The sequence below is a fragment of the Morone saxatilis genome, unplaced genomic scaffold, assembly GCF_004916995.1.
Source record: "Morone saxatilis isolate NCDOM2014 unplaced genomic scaffold, NCSU_SB_2.0 Contig15, whole genome shotgun sequence".
Lineage (NCBI taxonomy): Eukaryota > Metazoa > Chordata > Actinopteri > Moronidae > Morone > Morone saxatilis.
In genome coordinates, this window is record NW_023339707.1 from 21,758,162 (window position 1) to 21,776,728 (window position 18,567).

General features: G+C 38.8%; 2 protein-coding genes across 2 annotated transcripts; both read left to right on the top strand.

Annotated features, from left to right (window-relative positions):
• Positions 1-531: 531 nt before the first annotated feature.
• slc48a1a (solute carrier family 48 member 1a) lies at positions 532-3,482 on the top strand. Its single transcript, XM_035656847.1, has 3 exons — positions 532-1,268; positions 1,847-2,014; positions 2,174-3,482. Exons 1-3 carry the CDS (start codon positions 1,139-1,141, stop codon positions 2,308-2,310), a joined length of 435 nt encoding a protein of 144 aa, XP_035512740.1. The 5' UTR covers positions 532-1,138; the 3' UTR covers positions 2,311-3,482.
• A 1,428-nt stretch (positions 3,483-4,910) lies between these two features.
• Positions 4,911-16,298, top strand: LOC118323820 (solute carrier family 26 member 9-like). The gene is made up of 20 exons (XM_035655848.1): positions 4,911-5,042; positions 5,244-5,383; positions 5,542-5,652; positions 5,807-5,982; positions 6,100-6,264; positions 6,369-6,521; positions 6,633-6,715; positions 6,858-7,005; positions 7,089-7,202; positions 7,311-7,388; positions 7,498-7,593; positions 7,697-7,803; positions 7,941-8,010; positions 8,097-8,189; positions 8,265-8,405; positions 8,534-8,785; positions 9,466-9,520; positions 9,881-10,017; positions 10,758-10,817; positions 10,921-16,298. Exons 1-20 carry the CDS (start codon positions 4,918-4,920, stop codon positions 10,930-10,932), a joined length of 2,316 nt encoding a protein of 771 aa, XP_035511741.1. The 5' UTR covers positions 4,911-4,917; the 3' UTR covers positions 10,933-16,298.
• Positions 16,299-18,567: the final 2,269 nt, after the last annotated feature.

Here is an 18,567-nt window from a genome sequence, read left to right on the forward strand (position 1 = left end):
TACATTTGTGGTTTTAAACTGTGACATCCATGTCTGCAGCACAGCTACTACAAACCACAAAAAGGCAATGAAGCTCAGATTTCAATGCTTCAGTGTTTAGATTTATAGTCAAACTATAAAACATTGCTCAAAATAAATAACAATATTATGCTTTAATGTTTCCTGCTGAGAAAGTCACTAACTGCCTGCGCCCATCTAACCAGGGTCATGTTTACATGTCAATATCTTTATAGACGCAATTTTATTTTATTTTTGTGCCTTTTTGTTTTATGTTTGTCAACTACTGCTGTCTTTATTTCTGTATTAACACAGTTATATATTTATTTGCGTGACCTCTTTATAGTAATGTATTGTTATCAAACTAAATGAAACAAGAAATGCCTTCACACTGAGCTACCAATGGCCTTTAAATTTAAACTCTTACCCAATGTACAAAATTATGTCGACAGCTTTGTCATAAGAGGTTTAACCACTAGAGGGCGGTATGTTGGCGAGTCGGGGGTTTCCTCTGTGCAAAGATATTTTATGTACAAGTGATAGATGACTCTAGGGCAAATTGTTGCATAAGAGATTCTCTCTTTTTCAACACAGCAACACCAACTGTTTTGTATTTTGAGTGTTATATGACACTGAACAACACGTAGAGACCGATAAAACGGATTAAATTCAATCTCCACCGATGTGTTGTGGCGTCGGCTGAAGACAGGGATCCACAGTGGTGGGTTGTCTTCAGGAGCACAGCCTGCCATCTTTGCGGTGCACATCAGATAAACACTCGTCTTGGTGTTTTGTTGCAGCTTGTTAGCTAGAAATCTCAAATGTGCCATCGAAAGTAAGAGGCACACCATCAGGGCTTATTATTCAGCTACTTTCTAAAGCTAGTGTTTGTTTGTTGACAGCGACAGGCGTCGTCATACAGGCGTCGTTCTCCCTGGTCGTTCAGCCGAGGGGAATTTCATCTGGTCGTTTTTTTCCTGTCGTTTAGTATCAAGGATATTTAGTTATGTAATGTGGCGGTAAGCTGTTGATGATAGCTGAACACCAGTCTGCTTTGCTTTTCTTTTTTCCCCCCTCTTTTTTGAACATACGCCTGTGTCTCCTTAACATTTCGGTGGCAGTAGTTCGGATTTAACAAATCATGGGGAGCAGCAGAGTTTACATTAGCATTGGATATGCTACCTTTGGCACCCTGGTTGGACTTTCGGCTTTCTTGGTGTGGAACATCGCATACAAACAGCCATGGACGGCGGCCATGGGAGGCCTGTCGGGTATGTTAACACACTTACAGCCATTACTGTAATGTTAACATGTTGACAAAATGATATTGGAGCGTTTAACTTAACCAGGCCTGCACAGTCCTATCATATTACATTTGTTGTTGTTGTTTTTGTTGTTGTGTTCTTTATTTACTCTCACTGTTTGTCACTTCAAGCTTTACAACGCATATCCTGTCAGTATTTGTTTTGAATTTGTTGTTATTAGTATTATAATATAGGTCACACTTTGGGATCAGGTTTGTAGTTTCCTCAGTATCACTTATCATAGCATTCACTCACTGTGCCATAAAGAATACTAGTTTTAGGGAATGTCACTTATTTTATTATGAGTCCAAATGTGTTATAGCCTCAACAATATTGGGTTTTTAAGGCTAATATTGGCATTACATAAACGCATTACAGTTGACCAACATACCTACTGAGAGTGACATTTTACATTTGAAAAATCAACTTGTAATCTAATAGAGACACTGAATAACCTCAAACCAGTTATTAAAATATAGTCTCTATGCTGCATGGGCGTAGTTTTAAGTTGCACTTAATGAATGTGTGTGTGTCTCTTCTGACAGGGGTTTTGGCTCTCTGGGCTCTTGTCACACACATCATGTACCTGCAGGACTACTGGCGCACCTGGCTCAAGGGCCTCAAGTTCTTCATCGGTGTTGGTGTGCTCTTCTCAGTTTTGGCAGTGGCTGCCTTCATCACCTTCCTAACTCTTGCCATCACACATGAGCAATGTAATCCTCTCTCTGTTGTTCTTACTTTATAAGGAGTACTGTTCAGTATAATAGAGATTTCAAAGATAACACTATTAACAACTCATATGCTTTTTGACTCAGATGATTGATTTCCTGATGTATGTAATCATCAGCCTGCCTTTTTTTTACTTCCCACAGCTCCCACTGACCCGAGGAGCCTCTATCTCTCCTGCGTGTGGAGCTTCCTGACACTCAAATGGTCCTTCCTCTTGGCTTTATACTCGTATAGATATCGCCAGGAGTTTGCAGACATCAGCATCCTCAGTGATTTCTAGTCAGTACTGATTTTAAAGACTGTGATGGACGTCGAGGGGTTTTAGGCTGCCAGCAGGAGCTGGTCAAAGAGCTTTTGTTACAAAGAAGAGGAAAAGCAGACATGGCTAGATTAAAAAGTCATCTGACTTTTACCACATGGAGTTGGCACTTGTTGCACTTGCTTAACAAGCTCTGTATTTGTATTGTAACCTGTCCTACTTCTAATGACCCACATATTATATCCCTGTAAGTAGTCATAAGTCTAAACATCTAAAGACTGGAACTGCTTTTGAATGAATTGCTCAAGGCTATTAATGAAGGGGCATTCAGGTGGTTTTTCAGACATATTTTTGTCATGGGATGGTTTAATCTTAAAACAACTAAGGAAAAACGCAGAACAAGGAAATCCCCACCTTTAATCTGATCACGAGTTATTAAAAAGAAAGTGATAGCTGAAGTCCTCAGAGCCAAAACTAAAACCTGAACGCTGTACCTGAAGCCACTCTGCTAATGCTAGGTTATAGTTCCTGTTGGAGTGCTTGAATGTTTGTATGAGCTTTTTCCACATTTGCAGTTTTGAGCCACAGACGATTCATATCTCCTGTCTGCAAAGTCTCTTAGCTCCCTTCTTCATCAGTGAAGCAATTTAAGAAACATTTTTCAAAATCTACAGACTTTATTTCTCTCTTTATATTCCGCTGTTCTTTTCACAAGAACTAAAGAAAAGGCATTCCTGTGGAATTTGTGCTTTTCATCTTTTGTTCCACAAGGGGGAGACTTTCTTTTTTCTGTCAAGAGCCTGCTTGATAATTCTGGCATTCCTCTTCAGAGAAAACACATGGATTTGATAAATAATTGCACTTTAGTCTTGATATTGACGCTGTTGTTTTGCACACAGATTCTGATACAATGGAAAAAGAAATCATGTTTTACACATTGTCATCTCTGTCTCACCCTTTTTAATGTTGAAATACACTATTTAAATGTATCATTTATTTTACAGTTAGTATGATTTGTGTAAGTCAAGTTAAACTAGGCTTTGTAAGTGGATTAGCTCCAGCTGTTGCTTATGTCTACCTTTTACCTTAAAATATGTTTAAATATATTTTTGTTGAAGAGAGAATGAATGTGTGGATGCTACATGTGTATATAGTAACGGAACCCATTAAAGTTGCATTTATTGTTAATTACATCATGTTGTCTTTTGCTCTGTACTACACACACATACAGCAGCACAACAAATCAACACTTTAAGGGATTCAGCTGTCCCTGTGCGTGCTGAAAGTTTTCAAGCTTTTCAGTTTCTAAGCTCCACCCAGAAGGTGTAGAGAGTCTTTAGCTAGTTTGATAAGTAATCAAACTGGGCAATACATGTATTTGAGCCAAATGCCTGCAGACGTGCTTCAGCAATAAGGTACAGTGCTGTCTTTTCGGACTTCTATATTAATACAGAAGTAGATATTCTAAGTATAATACTAACATTGAAATCAATGTGTTACGAGGGCAGCTCATTACTTGCTCATATTTTATTTAATTTATCACTGACATTGTAAGAGGACAAACATTTTAAGAAAGACAATTGCACAAATGAATCAGAAAAAAAATGTTTCAAAAGCACATTTTTTGACTGATTGAAAAGATGTATTATCAACAGGTGTTCTTTTATTAAATATTGAAGAATCTCTTTGCAACTTCATCCTTATATTCAGTTATTTCGCCTTAAGCTTTACCCTCCTGCCTAATCACTTTACAGTATGACAACAAATGTTTGGCGTAAATAAATTATGTAAACAAACAAAACAATTAATTTACGCCAATGTGAATAAATTATGTTTTTTGTTTGAAATTAGTAATTTCCTGTCATGACATCTAAACAATAATTTGACAATATTTTACATTTTAAGTAGTAATATGCTCATGTTTTTAACTGTTAACTTTTTAATATAGAGTTTCTTTTAAAACATGGATTGTGGTACTTGTGAACTTGACTGTGTGCTATTATTTATCTGGTGTTGAACAAATATTTAGCAGTCCACCAACCTGTTGGCTGATCTTCACCCTTCAAGGTTAGATTAGGGCCTTGTTCTTGAAATATGCCACTTAAACGTAATATGACAATTGCGCAATTCTAAAGATCCCCATGTTTCCACAACCATATAAATATAATCCCTAAATCAATTGAACTAGGCTTGCTTTTGTTTAAAATGTGCAAACTAATTTTAAGCAGTGGTGAAATGTCACCAAGTAAATTTCCTCAAGTACTGTACTTAAGTACATATTTGATGTACTTGTCTTTTCTTTTCATGTCACTTTCATCTTCTACTCCGCAACATTTTTAGAGGGAAATAAAATGTAGTCTCAATTGATTAATGGAGAGAAGCACATAAATCCATTAGAATAATCATTAGTTGCAGTCTTATAAAATGGTTAAAAATTAGCTCAACCTCAACCAACTACAACAGTAAAATTTTGTTTTTGCATTATTAGTATAATAATATAATAGTCAAGTGCATACATATGTGGTGAATTATTTGTCAGTTGGTGTTATTCCTTAAATTGCACATTGAGGACACAGTATTAGAGAGACTTTTCTGTTTGGTCATAATATGTTTCAGTATGCTGTAGCCATGCACTCGAACCGCCCACGTTATGCGATTGATAGGCCGGCATACAACCTCCCAGATTTTGACAGAGAGTTTGACAAGAAGAGTCGACAATTCCCTGTTGGAGAGAAAGTGAAGAAACTCTTCAGGTACAGAATTACAATCTCTTTGCCACAGTCAACACAAACTACATGTCTTCCTATCACACAATTTCTACCCCTGACAAGCTTTGTGTTGTGATCAAATAGTGCAGAGCCCTGTAGCTAGGACTCAATACAAAGTTTAGACATGTGTTTAGGACTTTTTCAAAGAAACAACCATAAAGAGTTTCTCTTGTTTGTTTCTGTCAGATGCTCTGTGTCGAGACTGAAGGGCTTGTTATTCAGACATCTGCCTGTGCTTAGCTGGCTTCCCAAGTACAAAGTGAAAGAAAACCTGCTATGTGATGTCATCAGCGGGGTCAGCGCTGGTACCATTCAGGTTCCCCAAGGTCAGTCAATTCTCTCCTCCCTCTGATGCCTCTGCATAATGCACACTCACTGATGCTAGTTGCTGCAGTGTTGGCTGCAGTTTATGACATAGTTTTTGTATTTTTCTATGTTATGATGATTTATGTGACAGTTATAAAAAGGTTTCTGTTCTTTCCAGGCATGGCATTTGCCCTCCTGGCAAGCCTCCCTCCTGTCAACGGTCTCTATTCTTCTTTCTTCCCCCTCATCCCTTATTTCTTCATGGGCACTGCTCACCAGATGGTCCCAGGTAAATCAGAGTGATTTATCTACAGCGATTTCATATAATGACAGTGATAAGTTGCCAGAGCTGCACAGTGCAGATCAGCTGTGCTCAGCCTGACTCTGCCCAGTTTGCAGAACGGCACAGAAAATAGACGTGACATACTGCTTTCTATGTCTAGGTACATTTGCTGTCCTCAGCATTATGGTGGGAATCGTGTGTCTTAGGCTGGCCCCAGAGTCGGACTTTAGTCATTTCAATGCCACTCTTAATGCTACAATAGTGGACACAGACCTGATGAATGAGGTTCGCCTGGGGATATCTGGAACCTTGGCCTGTCTCACTGCAATCATACAGGTACTCATAGCACTAAAAGATTAGTCTTTTAAAGTGAAATTTAAAAGATAAATAAATAAATGTGAAGTACAGTTAGATCTAAATGTGACACACTAAGAACTACTTATGTCTGTGTAGATTGGCCTTGGCTTCATGCAGTTTGGGTTTATAGCCATCTATCTGTCGGAATCCTTCGTCAGAGGCTTCATGACTGCTGCAGGATTGCAGATCCTCATCTCAGTGCTCAAGTACATCTTTGGCATCAAAGTACCACCTTATAGTGGTCCGCTGGCTGTTATATATGTAAGCGACCCTTTCATACTGTGACCAAAGAACATCAAGACTTTGCTTGTATGGTCTGCTAATAAAATAAAATAATAAAATTCCATTTTAATTCTTTGTCACAGACTCTCATAGATATTATACGTGGCCTTCCTGATACCAACATAGCATCGTTACTATTTGCACTGGTCAGCAGCGTAGTACTGATTGTGGTGAAGGAGCTGAGTGCACGCTACCGCCACAAGCTGCCCTTCCCCATACCTATGGAGATCATTATTGTAAGTTGTTTCAATCTGTTTAATTTCGTGTAGCTGTTGCTCAGATTTTTTAATGGATGGAATATACAGTACAGTTCCATAATGACTGATCCCTATTCCTGTTCCACACAGGTGGTGGTGGCCACAGCCATCTCAGGCCCTCTGCATCTTCCTGAGATCTATCACATGGACATAGTGGGAGAAATTCCTTTGGGGTAAAGCATACATCAGCATACTTAATATAATAATATATAATAATAATAAATAGTTTTGCTTCATGAACTATGATCATCAACTAATCATGCAACTCATTTGTTACTATTCAATTTAGATGTATTTCTTGTCTCTATTTTCCAGATTCCCTGCACCAATCCTGCCCACAGTGAGTCAGTGGGAAGACATGTTGAGCACAGCGTTCTCCCTGGCAATCGTGGGGTATGTCATCAACTTGGCTATGGGCAGGACACTGGCAGCCAAGCATGGCTACGATGTGGATCCCAACCAGGTAGAAAAACTGCATATAATTTACGAGTTCAAAAGCTGTATTTTATTCCATTTCATAAATACCACCTGCATGTTGATGTACAGGAAATGTTGGCTCTTGGCTGCAGCAATTTCCTCGGGGCCTTCTTTAAGATCCATGTGATCTGCTGTGCCCTGTCTGTGACCCTGGCTGTGGACAATGCTGGTGGAACATCACAGGTGTGTCTTGTGTTACTGTGTTCAATTTCATGAAAAATGATATGGACTAAATAGAAAATAATATCTCAAACTGCTAACTAATGCACCTCTGTTGCTGCCCTCCCATAGTTTGCCAGTTTTTGCGTGATGCTGGTTGTAATGGTTACCATGCTTGCATTGGGAGCCTATCTAAGACCACTTCCAAAAGTAGGTGGACATAAGAGTATGATATTGGTGCCTATCTATCTATCTTTAAGTAGAGATAGGAGAAAAGTCTAGGGCTGATTGGTGATCTGTGTAATGTTGGTTTCCTTAGTCAGTACTTGGAGCCTTGATTGCAGTCAACCTGAAGAACACACTCCTACAGCTCTCCGATCCCTATTACTTATGGAAAAAAAGCAAATTAGACTGTGTAAGTTAAACCCTTGGATGCAATATTGCATTGTTTTTTGTTGTTGTTGGTGGTTTTTTTTTTAAACATATTTTAGCTTATTCTATTGTTCTTTCTCTTCCAGTGTGTGTGGGTTGTGTCGTTCTTGGCCACATTCTTTCTCAGCTTGCCTTATGGAGTTGCTGTCGGAGTAGGCTTTTCCGTCCTGGTAGTGATATTCAAGACACAGTTGTGAGTAAACGCCATACAATATGCTCAATTTTTGAAACTTAATACAATGCAGCAGGGTGTAAACTGTATATTAATATTATATTCATTTTAATTATATTCAAATTTAATAATAATAATAATAATAATATTCCTCATAGTCGTAATGGTTCGGCAATGGTTCAGATTGTGGACACAGATATCTACAAAAACCCAAAGGTGTACAGCAAGGTATGATAACTAAATATATTTGTGCTTTTTTGTTGTTACAAAATGTAAGGGGAATTGTATCTAATTTCTTTGTAATAACTCCACAGGTCATGTCAATAACAGGTGTGAAAATAGTGAACTATTGCTCACCGCTCTATTTTGCAAATGCTGAAATATTTCGCCAAAGGGTCATCAAAAAGGTAGGTTAGCAGCCCGGTTTGAATAAATGTGTCTGTATGGCATATGTGTGTTTACATCTACATGCTTTCGTCTAGACCGGTCTGGACCCTGGCAAACTTATCCTGGCCAGGCGGAAGTTCTTAGAGAAAGAACAGAAAGAAAAGGCAAAAGAGGAGAAAAAGAATAAGGTGACAAAAAGGAGGAAACCCAGCTCTTTGGTCACAATGAAGGCTCAAGTATGACTTTTAATGGGTCATGATTCCAATGTTATTCCCCACTTAGTTAAATATTAGAAAGATTTTCTGAAAATACATCCTGTGACCTTTTCTGTATACTTTTCTCTCTGCATTTCCTCTAAATCTAGACCATATCTCAGCTTGAACTGCAAAATGACTTTGATATGAACAATGGCAGTGCCAACAAACCTGAACCTCCCACCAGCTATGTCAACTTCCGCAGTAGTGACATTGAGCTGGGTGAGCAGGCACCTAACCAAGAGCCACCCAGTCCCACTGCTGTCACACTGGAGTCCCACCCCATGCCCTTCCACACCCTCATCCTCGACTTGGCAGGGGTCTGCTTCATAGACCTAATGGGCATCAAAGTATTGACAAAGGTTAGAGGCTGTTTGCACGACTATTGAATTCACTCTTAAAAGAAGTGGTTCCATACTGAGCCTTTTTAGGTTTTGTATCTTAGTATACAGTACATGGAACCCCTAAAAGGTTCAACAAGAACCATTTTACAGGGTTTATTCAAAATAAGTTTTGAGGTTCCTGAAAAGCATGAAGCATGAAAAGGTTTTTTTTAGATCACAGAAAAAGTTCCATTAAATTAAATAACAACAACCACACTAAAAATAATGATGATGATGATGTTATACAACATTTATAGGCTAGAATTCCATACGTTGTTTTATCTTAACCAGCAAAAATCTACTTACTAGCTAGGTTAGCCTTAACTGACATTTAACTGACATCTAGGTTAACTTACACAGGCATAATCAAAGCATGATTCAACTTTCCATTTTCTCATGTTGAAATGTTTACTTCCAAATATTTAGAGATAGTGAAAGTGAAGAGAAATGTCTGAATAAAAAAAGAGAAAAACTAACCTTGATTAGGCTAAATTGGGTTATGGCAGACTGCCTATAGCTCTCCCCTCCAGTAGCCTGCAAGTTAAAGAACCTCTGACATATAAAAGGGACTATTTTCTGTATAAATCTAATATTGAACCTGTGACAAAATGTTCTTTGATTTGGGAGACTGAACTTCTATCCCTCTATGTCCCACACAGATGAACTCGAGCTACACAATGCTGGGCATTAAACTATACCTGGCTAATGTTCAAGGTAAAATCTTAAATGACTTAAGTGCATTTCACTCTTGTTGGCTCTTATGAACAGTTGGCATGGGAACAGAGACCTGGTCATTCATTCAACATTAAGTCCATAACATCTGTGAAGGACACTGTTAGAGTAGTCCTGCAATTGCAAGTCAGAGATTATGTGTTTTAACACTTGTCATAGGGTACACATGCCTTCCATTTCCTAGTGACATAAAGCGGTGATTCACACTAATAATTTACTGTGATTGATTACCTTTAAGCATCAAATCAGTGTTCTCCTCTTGGAAAATTAGATTTTTCTTTAAATACCACATAAACGTAAAGGGAAGTCCTTTTGTGATATTTGTTGTCTTTCCGCCTGCAGCCCAGGTGTATGAGGAACTGGAGGCTGGAGGAGCTTTTGATGACGGCAATATTGCACGCAGTAATCTCTTCCTTTCTGTCCACGACGCCGTTCTGTTTGCTCAGCAGACCACTGGAGAAAGGCGATTCTCCTCAAAGGTAGGTCCCTCTGTATAAAATAACCTTATCATACAAATCCTTTTCATAGCATCACATACAAACCCCTGCTGTTCAAAGGTTCTGGTGTTAGGGACACATGGAGAGATTAAGTAAAGAAAAGCAAGATTTATGCCCTAAGTAAGAAATTCCTCTTTTAGCACAGCTTTTGTCACCTTATCTGGTTCAGCGAGTGTAAACAGAAATATCACAAAGGTTTTTGTGACACATTAAGCGCCACCACAAACAGAGTTGTAAGTTACACCAAGGTCATATTACATGCTGTGTACGTGATTTTGTCTTCTCTTACTGCCTGACAGGCAGCTTTTTAAGCATTTGACAGGACAGACATTGTCTTCAGCAAGGATAACAATGTTGCAAAATTGAGCATCTTTAATTCACAATTCATTAAGGGATATTATGTATGTGTTCCCAGTCTTAACTTGCAACACAGAATGCTGTAGCTCCTCCCTCCAGTTGCTGCAAGTCAAAACTCCCAGGCAGCTCTGTAAAAACTGGTGGATACTCAGAATGACTTAAATGTGGACGTTTCATTACAAATTGTAACCTGTAATGTAACCCTCTAGTATGTGATTACTTTAAAGCTCACTTTAGAGCTACTTTTGCCTCTATCATTCTGTGTGTATTCTACTACCACCGTCATTATTGAATGGGGAGCAAAGTAGTGTTTGTGTGCATGCCTGTTTGACTTTAAATATGTATGTTCACTTTGTTGGCTGCAGGCAGAGAAAGCCAGACATGAACTTGCTTTTAACATGAATGAGGACAAGGATCTGGAGCAGGTATGCACTAGTCTGCTCATACAAGCTGATGCAAAATGACAATTTTGCATTTTATTCATCATGAAGTGATATTCTATAACTAAGATTAGTTTTACTTTTACAGGAAATGTTTTAGCACTGATTGCTGTCTGATTGCTACAGTGAAGATTAGCAGAAGAAAAATGCTGGAGATACTAACAAGTTACAGCCATCTTGGATGTCACTGTAATTTATGGAAGTCTATTGTTGCCAAATTACATTATGTGCTTGATCTTGTATCTTTTTGCTGACTACCAATTATCTAAATAAAATGTTTTACTTTGTGGTTTGACAGGGGGTGGTACAAACCAACACAAGGAAACCCCAATAAAAAGCCAGAACAGATAATGAGGGGAACTCAGTTCATCCACCCCTCACAGAATAACTGTGTAGTGAACCTGCTGACTTCGCAGTCATATAGAAGTGGTCTTGTAATTAACTGAGAGTGTGCATGGCCACAGCTGTGAGGTATAGCCAGCTGAGCAGTCTGGCTAAGTCCCTGTGGAGGCAAGACACCGAGAAAGGCTAAACACAAATGAAAGGAGAAATACATAGCATCAGCAGTTTCATGACTTTGTAGCCATGAAAACTCTATTAAGTACCACAGTCTCCATCATTTTCCATAAGGCCGAATAAAGCTACAACAACCAAAATAACACTTCTAATTGTTGCTAGTTGCATCAGTAGAGTGACTGTAACAAAGAAAAATATGTGGGCCAACTAACTTGTGTTTGTCTAGCAGGTGCTTAAAGGCCTGTGGTGTCTAGCCTAGCAGCAGGCTGACAGTGGTGTTGGTATGCTTGTGATGCATGAATGGATTTATGAAGCTATTAAGAAATCATCCTAAGGTATTCTGGCACACATCTGCTCCTCTGCTCTCCTTCCTCTCTGCAGCAAATTGGCACCACAAGTGATTACAAGGTTTCTATGGCCATCAGCTTTAATTTGGAGCTCTGGGAAAGTCTCTCATCACTTAATAGTGTGTGTGTTCAATTTCATCACCTGCTGCTCATCCTCCTCTTTCTTTTCTCCCTCATTGTTTTCAGACTGTCTGTAGAAGCCCTTTGCTTTGGCCTGATTTAATTAATTTGATCTAGGAAAATATTCAGGCTGAAATAATTAGTTTGACCATCGTTTGTCACAATGTTATGGGCCACTATGTCACTCTGCCCTGCATTCCTTGTCTTGTTTGAATGTATAAGAAAAGACTGTCTTTTCATATTACATTCTAATTATACATAAACATAAGCTATGTCCCAGTTGTAATTACATACGGATTCTAATGTGTTGATTAAGTAGTGGGTTCACACTGGAAAAGTGACAAAATTGAATCCTCTAACGGACACTAAGAAATACTAAAAAGATTTAGTATTTAGTAAGAAGAGTGTGTAGTTAATAGTCAAATAATGCAACGCACGGAAGAAATGGAGGAGCTGTGGACAGCTGCTAAAAGTCACAACAAATTATAAAGTATTAAATCTTTGGAAAAACTTTTCTTTGTGAAGTTGAACTGGCAGAGGCATTCCAACACAGCAATGTGGCACATGTATCATTTCCTGTACTGTACAAAATGAGTATATACTGCAGTATTGAATTGGGACACATGCTACCGTCTCTGTTATCAGTCAGGGTAAGCACAGTTGTGGGGTTGCAGTTCCTTGCTCAGGGGCGGTTTTCAGAAATAGATTTAACAGCAGTAACACTCTTTAGTTTCCAGCTCACATCTGAAATCCACACACTGATCGGTGCTAGGCGACCTTTTGTTACTCTCTCTGCCCTCATTACATTTAAAGTGAGGGTGTAATGCATTTATTCTTTTTCCTTTTATTTAAATTTATTGTAGGCTTTGGCCTATTTTGTGTTTTAATTTGACCTTCTTGATATTGTTCCTTATAATTACCCCTTATCAGTAAAGCTATAGGTAGAAGAAAACCTTATCCTTTCTGGAGGTCAAATGATGATTACATTAAATTATAAAATGCCTCTGGCTAAATCCGTTTTCAAATGAGATACTGTTATAATGGACTAGCTTCTCAATCCCTGTAATTGCAAGTTCACATAAAAATTAATTTTACACCCTTTGCACATTCATTGACCATGATGGTTTAATTAACAAGGTCCCTTTTAGAAATTTGAGACAGAGAGATTTATGTATTAAATTTGTTTACACGCCCAGTGGTTTCATACTATTGAGACTAATTGCATGGTGTCAGAGGGTATCTCCTTGTTGAGTCATGGGACCTTGTCATTTAGCACTCGCCGGCTTTTATGAAGAGCTGTCCCTGAGAGAATATTCAGCTCTGACCTTTCAGAATCAAGATTTAAATTTGGAGCGCTTTAATAAAGAGTCAGTAAGCCAAATTTTATTAAAAAAAGACTGTAACTTAAATTGGCTGTGGGCATGTAAGCGCCATCTGAGGTAATAAGGATAACAGAGCAACCAAAACCACTTCTGTAAATTTTAATAATGGCTGTTTGTCATTGATCAAGCAACAGCAGTTGGTACTTTGCATATGCATTATATATTCCTACTTTTGGGGATCTATTCTGCTTCATTAACAAACCAATTTGCAGGAATCATAAATCTTGATTGTGCAATGTCAGCAAATTGTCTTTGGACAGGGTTTGTTTACAAAGTTGCTGAAGGCAAATCTGACCACTGATAACTGGTATTAATTAATGTTGCGTATTGTCTCATTCCAGTAGTTCAACAGCAATCAAATGCACCAACAATGGAACATTCTCTGGTAATTAATTAAGGCATAAAATGATTGAGTCTGCGTCTCTGACTGGAGGATGGTTAATTATTTATAGTTAAATTAAGCCACAACCCCATGTCTGATGGAAAATACAGCGCAACCTGCTTGCCATTTTTGTTTTTTCCTTAGCAACTTGTAGATGCAATGAGTTCTTTCATTTCACGGTACCGTTATTGCATTAAAAGTAATCACTGTGTTAATTATTTCAAAAGACATTGACCTTTATGGATTGATAAAAACTACAAACAGAGTTTTAAATTCAGGCTGCAGAAAAGCTCCGAGATGTCTGTATTTTTATGTTTTTAATACATTTTGGGGGAAAGGAAGGAAGGAATTTATTTAAATTCCATAAACAGTATCATAAATGAAAGCTGGGACAAGAATATAAAGCTAAAGAAAGATAAACAAATTTGACCTTCCTTCTGAATATGCCATCAAGACAAAGGTAGATTTGCAGCTATCATGTGGGACAGATATGCAAATGAGTGTCATCAGCAAGGTTTTTTATCATCCCATCAACTCATTAAACAGAGCGGCAGGTACTGTTTGCTCTCCTGTCTTCTTATTAGATAAAAAATGCAGTGTGATGACTACAGATACCAGCTCCTTACTGAGCCGTTCAGTATCAGCGGGGAAATTAGACAAGACAATGCAAAACAACGCAGTGTGGTGCAACGCTAAGGGAACTCATTAGAACACTACAGCATGGGAGGAAGCCACATGATGCTTTGCAACATGTCATCAGGGGTGTTGTGAGTGTTATTACACAATCATAATTTGATAGCTTGTGCACAATTACTTCATTAATTTTGAGATTCTTGCATGATAAACTCACAGGCCAAAAGATGTAATATATTACGGTGGATCAGAGCTCATGATTGGCTGCAGGTTAAATTGATCTGAATTGATGTTTGCTATTTCATGTTGTGTGGTTTTTTCTTCAATGCACTAGTCTTTAATGTATTTGTCAAGGTTTAGAGTTACATTGACATTGACAGGATGTGGATGTGCTGTGAATACGTGGTTATAACCACAGCAACCCTGTAAGTTAACATGTTTTTGAAGGAGACAATGTTGTTTGAAGTGATGATTAGACTTATGCACAGTAAGAGTAAAGGACTGGTTGACAGGTCTTGCAGAACCATCAGTTTCACTTTAGCTACATCTTTACACGTTGACATACTGTATTAATGTCAGGCTTGAAGAATTGGACTGTCACAAGGGTGGCTCAACTGACACTTGAATCAGACTTTAGAGACAAAGACCAGCCGTGTCTGAGTGTCTAAATGTCTGTCAGACGGCGTAGGCTGAGACCATTAACCACACAAGCATTAGTGAAATTGCCCCCTGCTTCAGCTGCATAATATATCAGAATCATTAACACAAACATTTGCAAATTAGCTTTCCAGCAAGCTCTACATGAAAGCGCTCCATACAGTTCTCCATATAATACTCATTAACCTCAAAACACAAAGCTTACAAACTGAAAACAAAGGGAAATGGAGAAGAGAAAACTCAAATGGGTAGGAATTTCAGTGGTTTGCTCTCTTGTTGTTTGGTGTCCCATGGGTACCTCTGTCTCTGGTGCAGAGGAAACACACCTGTCTGAAACTCAGAGGAGAAATCTCCTGCTTTTATCTCAATAAACAGACAAGCCAGGCAGCCATTATCCAAAGAGCTTTACTGCCTTTGTTTACCTCTCTATAATGACTCACCTGTCATCAGGGGAATTTAACTGTGGTGGTGATTTATTAACTCTTTTAAATTAGAGCTAAATTAAATTCATCCATCTGATGCGCGAAGATTGACAGGGAGTCTATTGCCTGGTCTTTGAGCAATATTAGACTTAGGGACAGCGGATATGTAAAACATGATATTGTCTTAGCTTCAACACAATGTGCTTTTTACCATGCATGAAAAAGGCATCCTTTCCCTCACTTTTCACAAGTCAGTTGCAATTTACAAGTGAGATTTGTAGTTTGTTTTGTTGCAAATCTACATGCACTCCAGTACCCAAGACTGCACCCACAGCTTTGGTCATTTAACGTGTTTAGGCTTAGGAGTATTTTCCATTTATTGTGACAATACCACTGCTTGGTGATTCAGTGTGCCTTACTGTCTAAAAGCAGTTGTCTAACTGCCAGACGTTATGCCCATCTACTCACCTCTTTCTTGCATTTAACAACTCCAAATCATCAAGGTGTAAATGCTTCTCTGCTGCTCTTAGAGGTGCTGAATAAAACATAATATACAGTATTTGTCAGTTTAAAAAAATGTTTGAATTTATTTTTGTGAAAGTAAAACATATTACTCATTAAATGTATTCCAGTACTAGGGTAAAGCAGAATCAGATCACATGTCTTTTCATAATCTACTAAAGAATCGCAGAATGACTTTTATTGCTCTCTCTATGTGTACCATTGTGATAAAACAATATTAAACTACTCTCATTTTCTACTATTGCACCATGCAGAAGGCTTATTACAGCCATTTAAATCTGCTCATAAAACTACAACTCTAAACTGTCATTTCAATTATGTTGACTGTCTGCTGTAATGACCTATTGTGACCACAGGATGGCACTGTGGCTTTATCTGTAAACCCACTGAGCTGCTCTTGTCTGATCAGCAGTAAAAACTTTGAAGAAGTCTCAGATTCCCCCAAGGAAACCATGAAAGACAAAGTTGTGAAAGCTGGAGCCAAGGCGATTAAAAAAAAGTATGACTGTAAAAGAGCTGGTGTTGTGATCTTGTTTCCTGTGATCCATATATATTGAGCAAAGGGAGAGTGATGGTTGAGTGGGGACTGCAGCACCTCAGTGGCCCTGCAGATGAATGAAGATGCAAATGGAAGGAGGGGGAAGTTAAAGCCTTTAGTGACACTAAGCACACCCCAGAGGCCCTGGTGCAGAACTCTCAGCCTCAGCACATCAAGGACACAGCCCCTCTGTCTGTGCGTCCCCTTGGCACGCATCACATCCCGTCCATCTACATTTTCATCCAGACAAACACTTGAATCCTTATGCTATGCTGAGCCAATGACAAGAGACAGATGTGCTCTCCTCTGAGAATCCAGTTTGATAAGCCGCTGCTCCACAAACTATTAAATAACCCCAAGAAACCACCGGAGTAAAAAAAGAAAATGCCCTATTTTACATGAGAATGGATATGTCTGGAAACCGTACCCTCACACGTTGGCTTCGCCTTGGCTATAAATGTCAATTTCATGTCAGATCCTTTCTCTGTTCATCCATGACGTTTGTGATTGCTTCATCGTTTTGCATGAGAATGGCTTGAAATGAAGGTTGGCCGATTCTGGTGCTCATTTACAGTGCTCTGTAAATGCATCTGAAAGGGCCGGCAGACAATGATCAGGCTCTGCTTTGTAGAATATGAAATTGTGCACTGTACTGTAGATTTCTAAACTTATGCAGTGTGCTTCAACAGGCTCAAGTGTTTATAGTTTTCTAAGAGCAGCTTCCTGGTGGGACCTTGGCTATGCTAAGGATTGTCACAACCATGATGCAGGCCCCATGTGGCATTCTGTTTCTGTGAGTCATTCAGGCATACAGTACTCTGGCTTTCCTCTCCACTGGTTACAGAAATACAGGTGAGCCCACAGCAGGTGAACCTGTCATAGTCAGCACCTGCAGGATCCTAACAGCCAGCAGGGGAAAACTGAAGGACAGAGGAAGTTTTGTTGTGAAGAGTTCTGCTGTGCCACCTGGGAAGCTTAATGATGAAGGTGAAACACAATGTCCTGAAGACACATGGTGAGAAAGACAAACTGTTACAAAATGACATTACTATATGTAAAATAGGCTTTGCTTTGTGTGCTACATATGTAAAAAGAGATTCTTCTACAAAATTCAAATCAGACAATTCTAAACAAAGAAGAGCATTTAGTATGATATTAATATGGACGAAGAACATGCAGTGTCTGTTAGATTATTTAGGTCATCATTTAGGTAGTAATAAGTCAAAACTCAAATGCCCTTTTAGCCTTTTAGAGCGTTGCTCATATAGTTCTGCTTGGCACCATAATTTGTTTAAATGTTGATTTATGAACTAATTGTCTGTAATTGCTGCTTAGTGCCACTGTTAATCCAAGCTGTCTGCCTCCTGAAGCACATTAGGCCAGATTTGTATAATGAAGTAATTAGTTCAATTACAAAGAAGAAAGTACGGATAGCGTAAGAAACGGGTAACAAGAAGCTAGAAAGTACTCCCATGCCATGAGCGTGTTTTCTGTCTTGCTATTATGAAACATACTCACAGAGTATATGAAAATAGCCTTGTTGTGAGGAAATGGTTTTCTTAATTAAAACTTGCACATGTCAACAAAGTTAATTTGAATCTTCTAATATGGACATTTATTTATTCTGTTTGGGCTCAGTTGCCAGTTTCGCTGCAGCATCTCACATATCAAGTTATTTCAGCTTGCTAACAATCCTTCGCTACTTCACACGTTCAAAAAATATAGGTCTGTGTTTTCTATTTGGCTTCTGTTGCCCGCCAGAAGCTGCCATCACAACCAAGAGTGCTCCATTGTCTGCTAGCATTGTCATTGTTATTAGTCTTTTGGATTGCCTGTGGAGGTATCGGCAGGCTCCGGGGAAGCAGGCGCCAGGCTGGATAATTAGTTGTTCTTCGATGCCAGACGGGCACATTGCCGTCACTTGGAGGGGAAATGGAAAGTGGCATCACTATCACAGTAACACCGGAACAACCTTTGGTGTGAGGGCTGGGTTCCAGCGCATCTGTCACACCACTAGTCATCTACCCACTGGCAAGACAATAATGCTTACCAGTCTAGCAATACACAGCATGGATAATTACTTTATCTGAAACGGAATTATTTTTGTCATATTTGTCATAATTAGTCGTGGTGTGGTAGAATCGATAGTGGGTTTCTGTATTGGTTCCGGTGACGATTGTGGACAAAGAGACTGGAAGATTTTGCCATTTTAAATC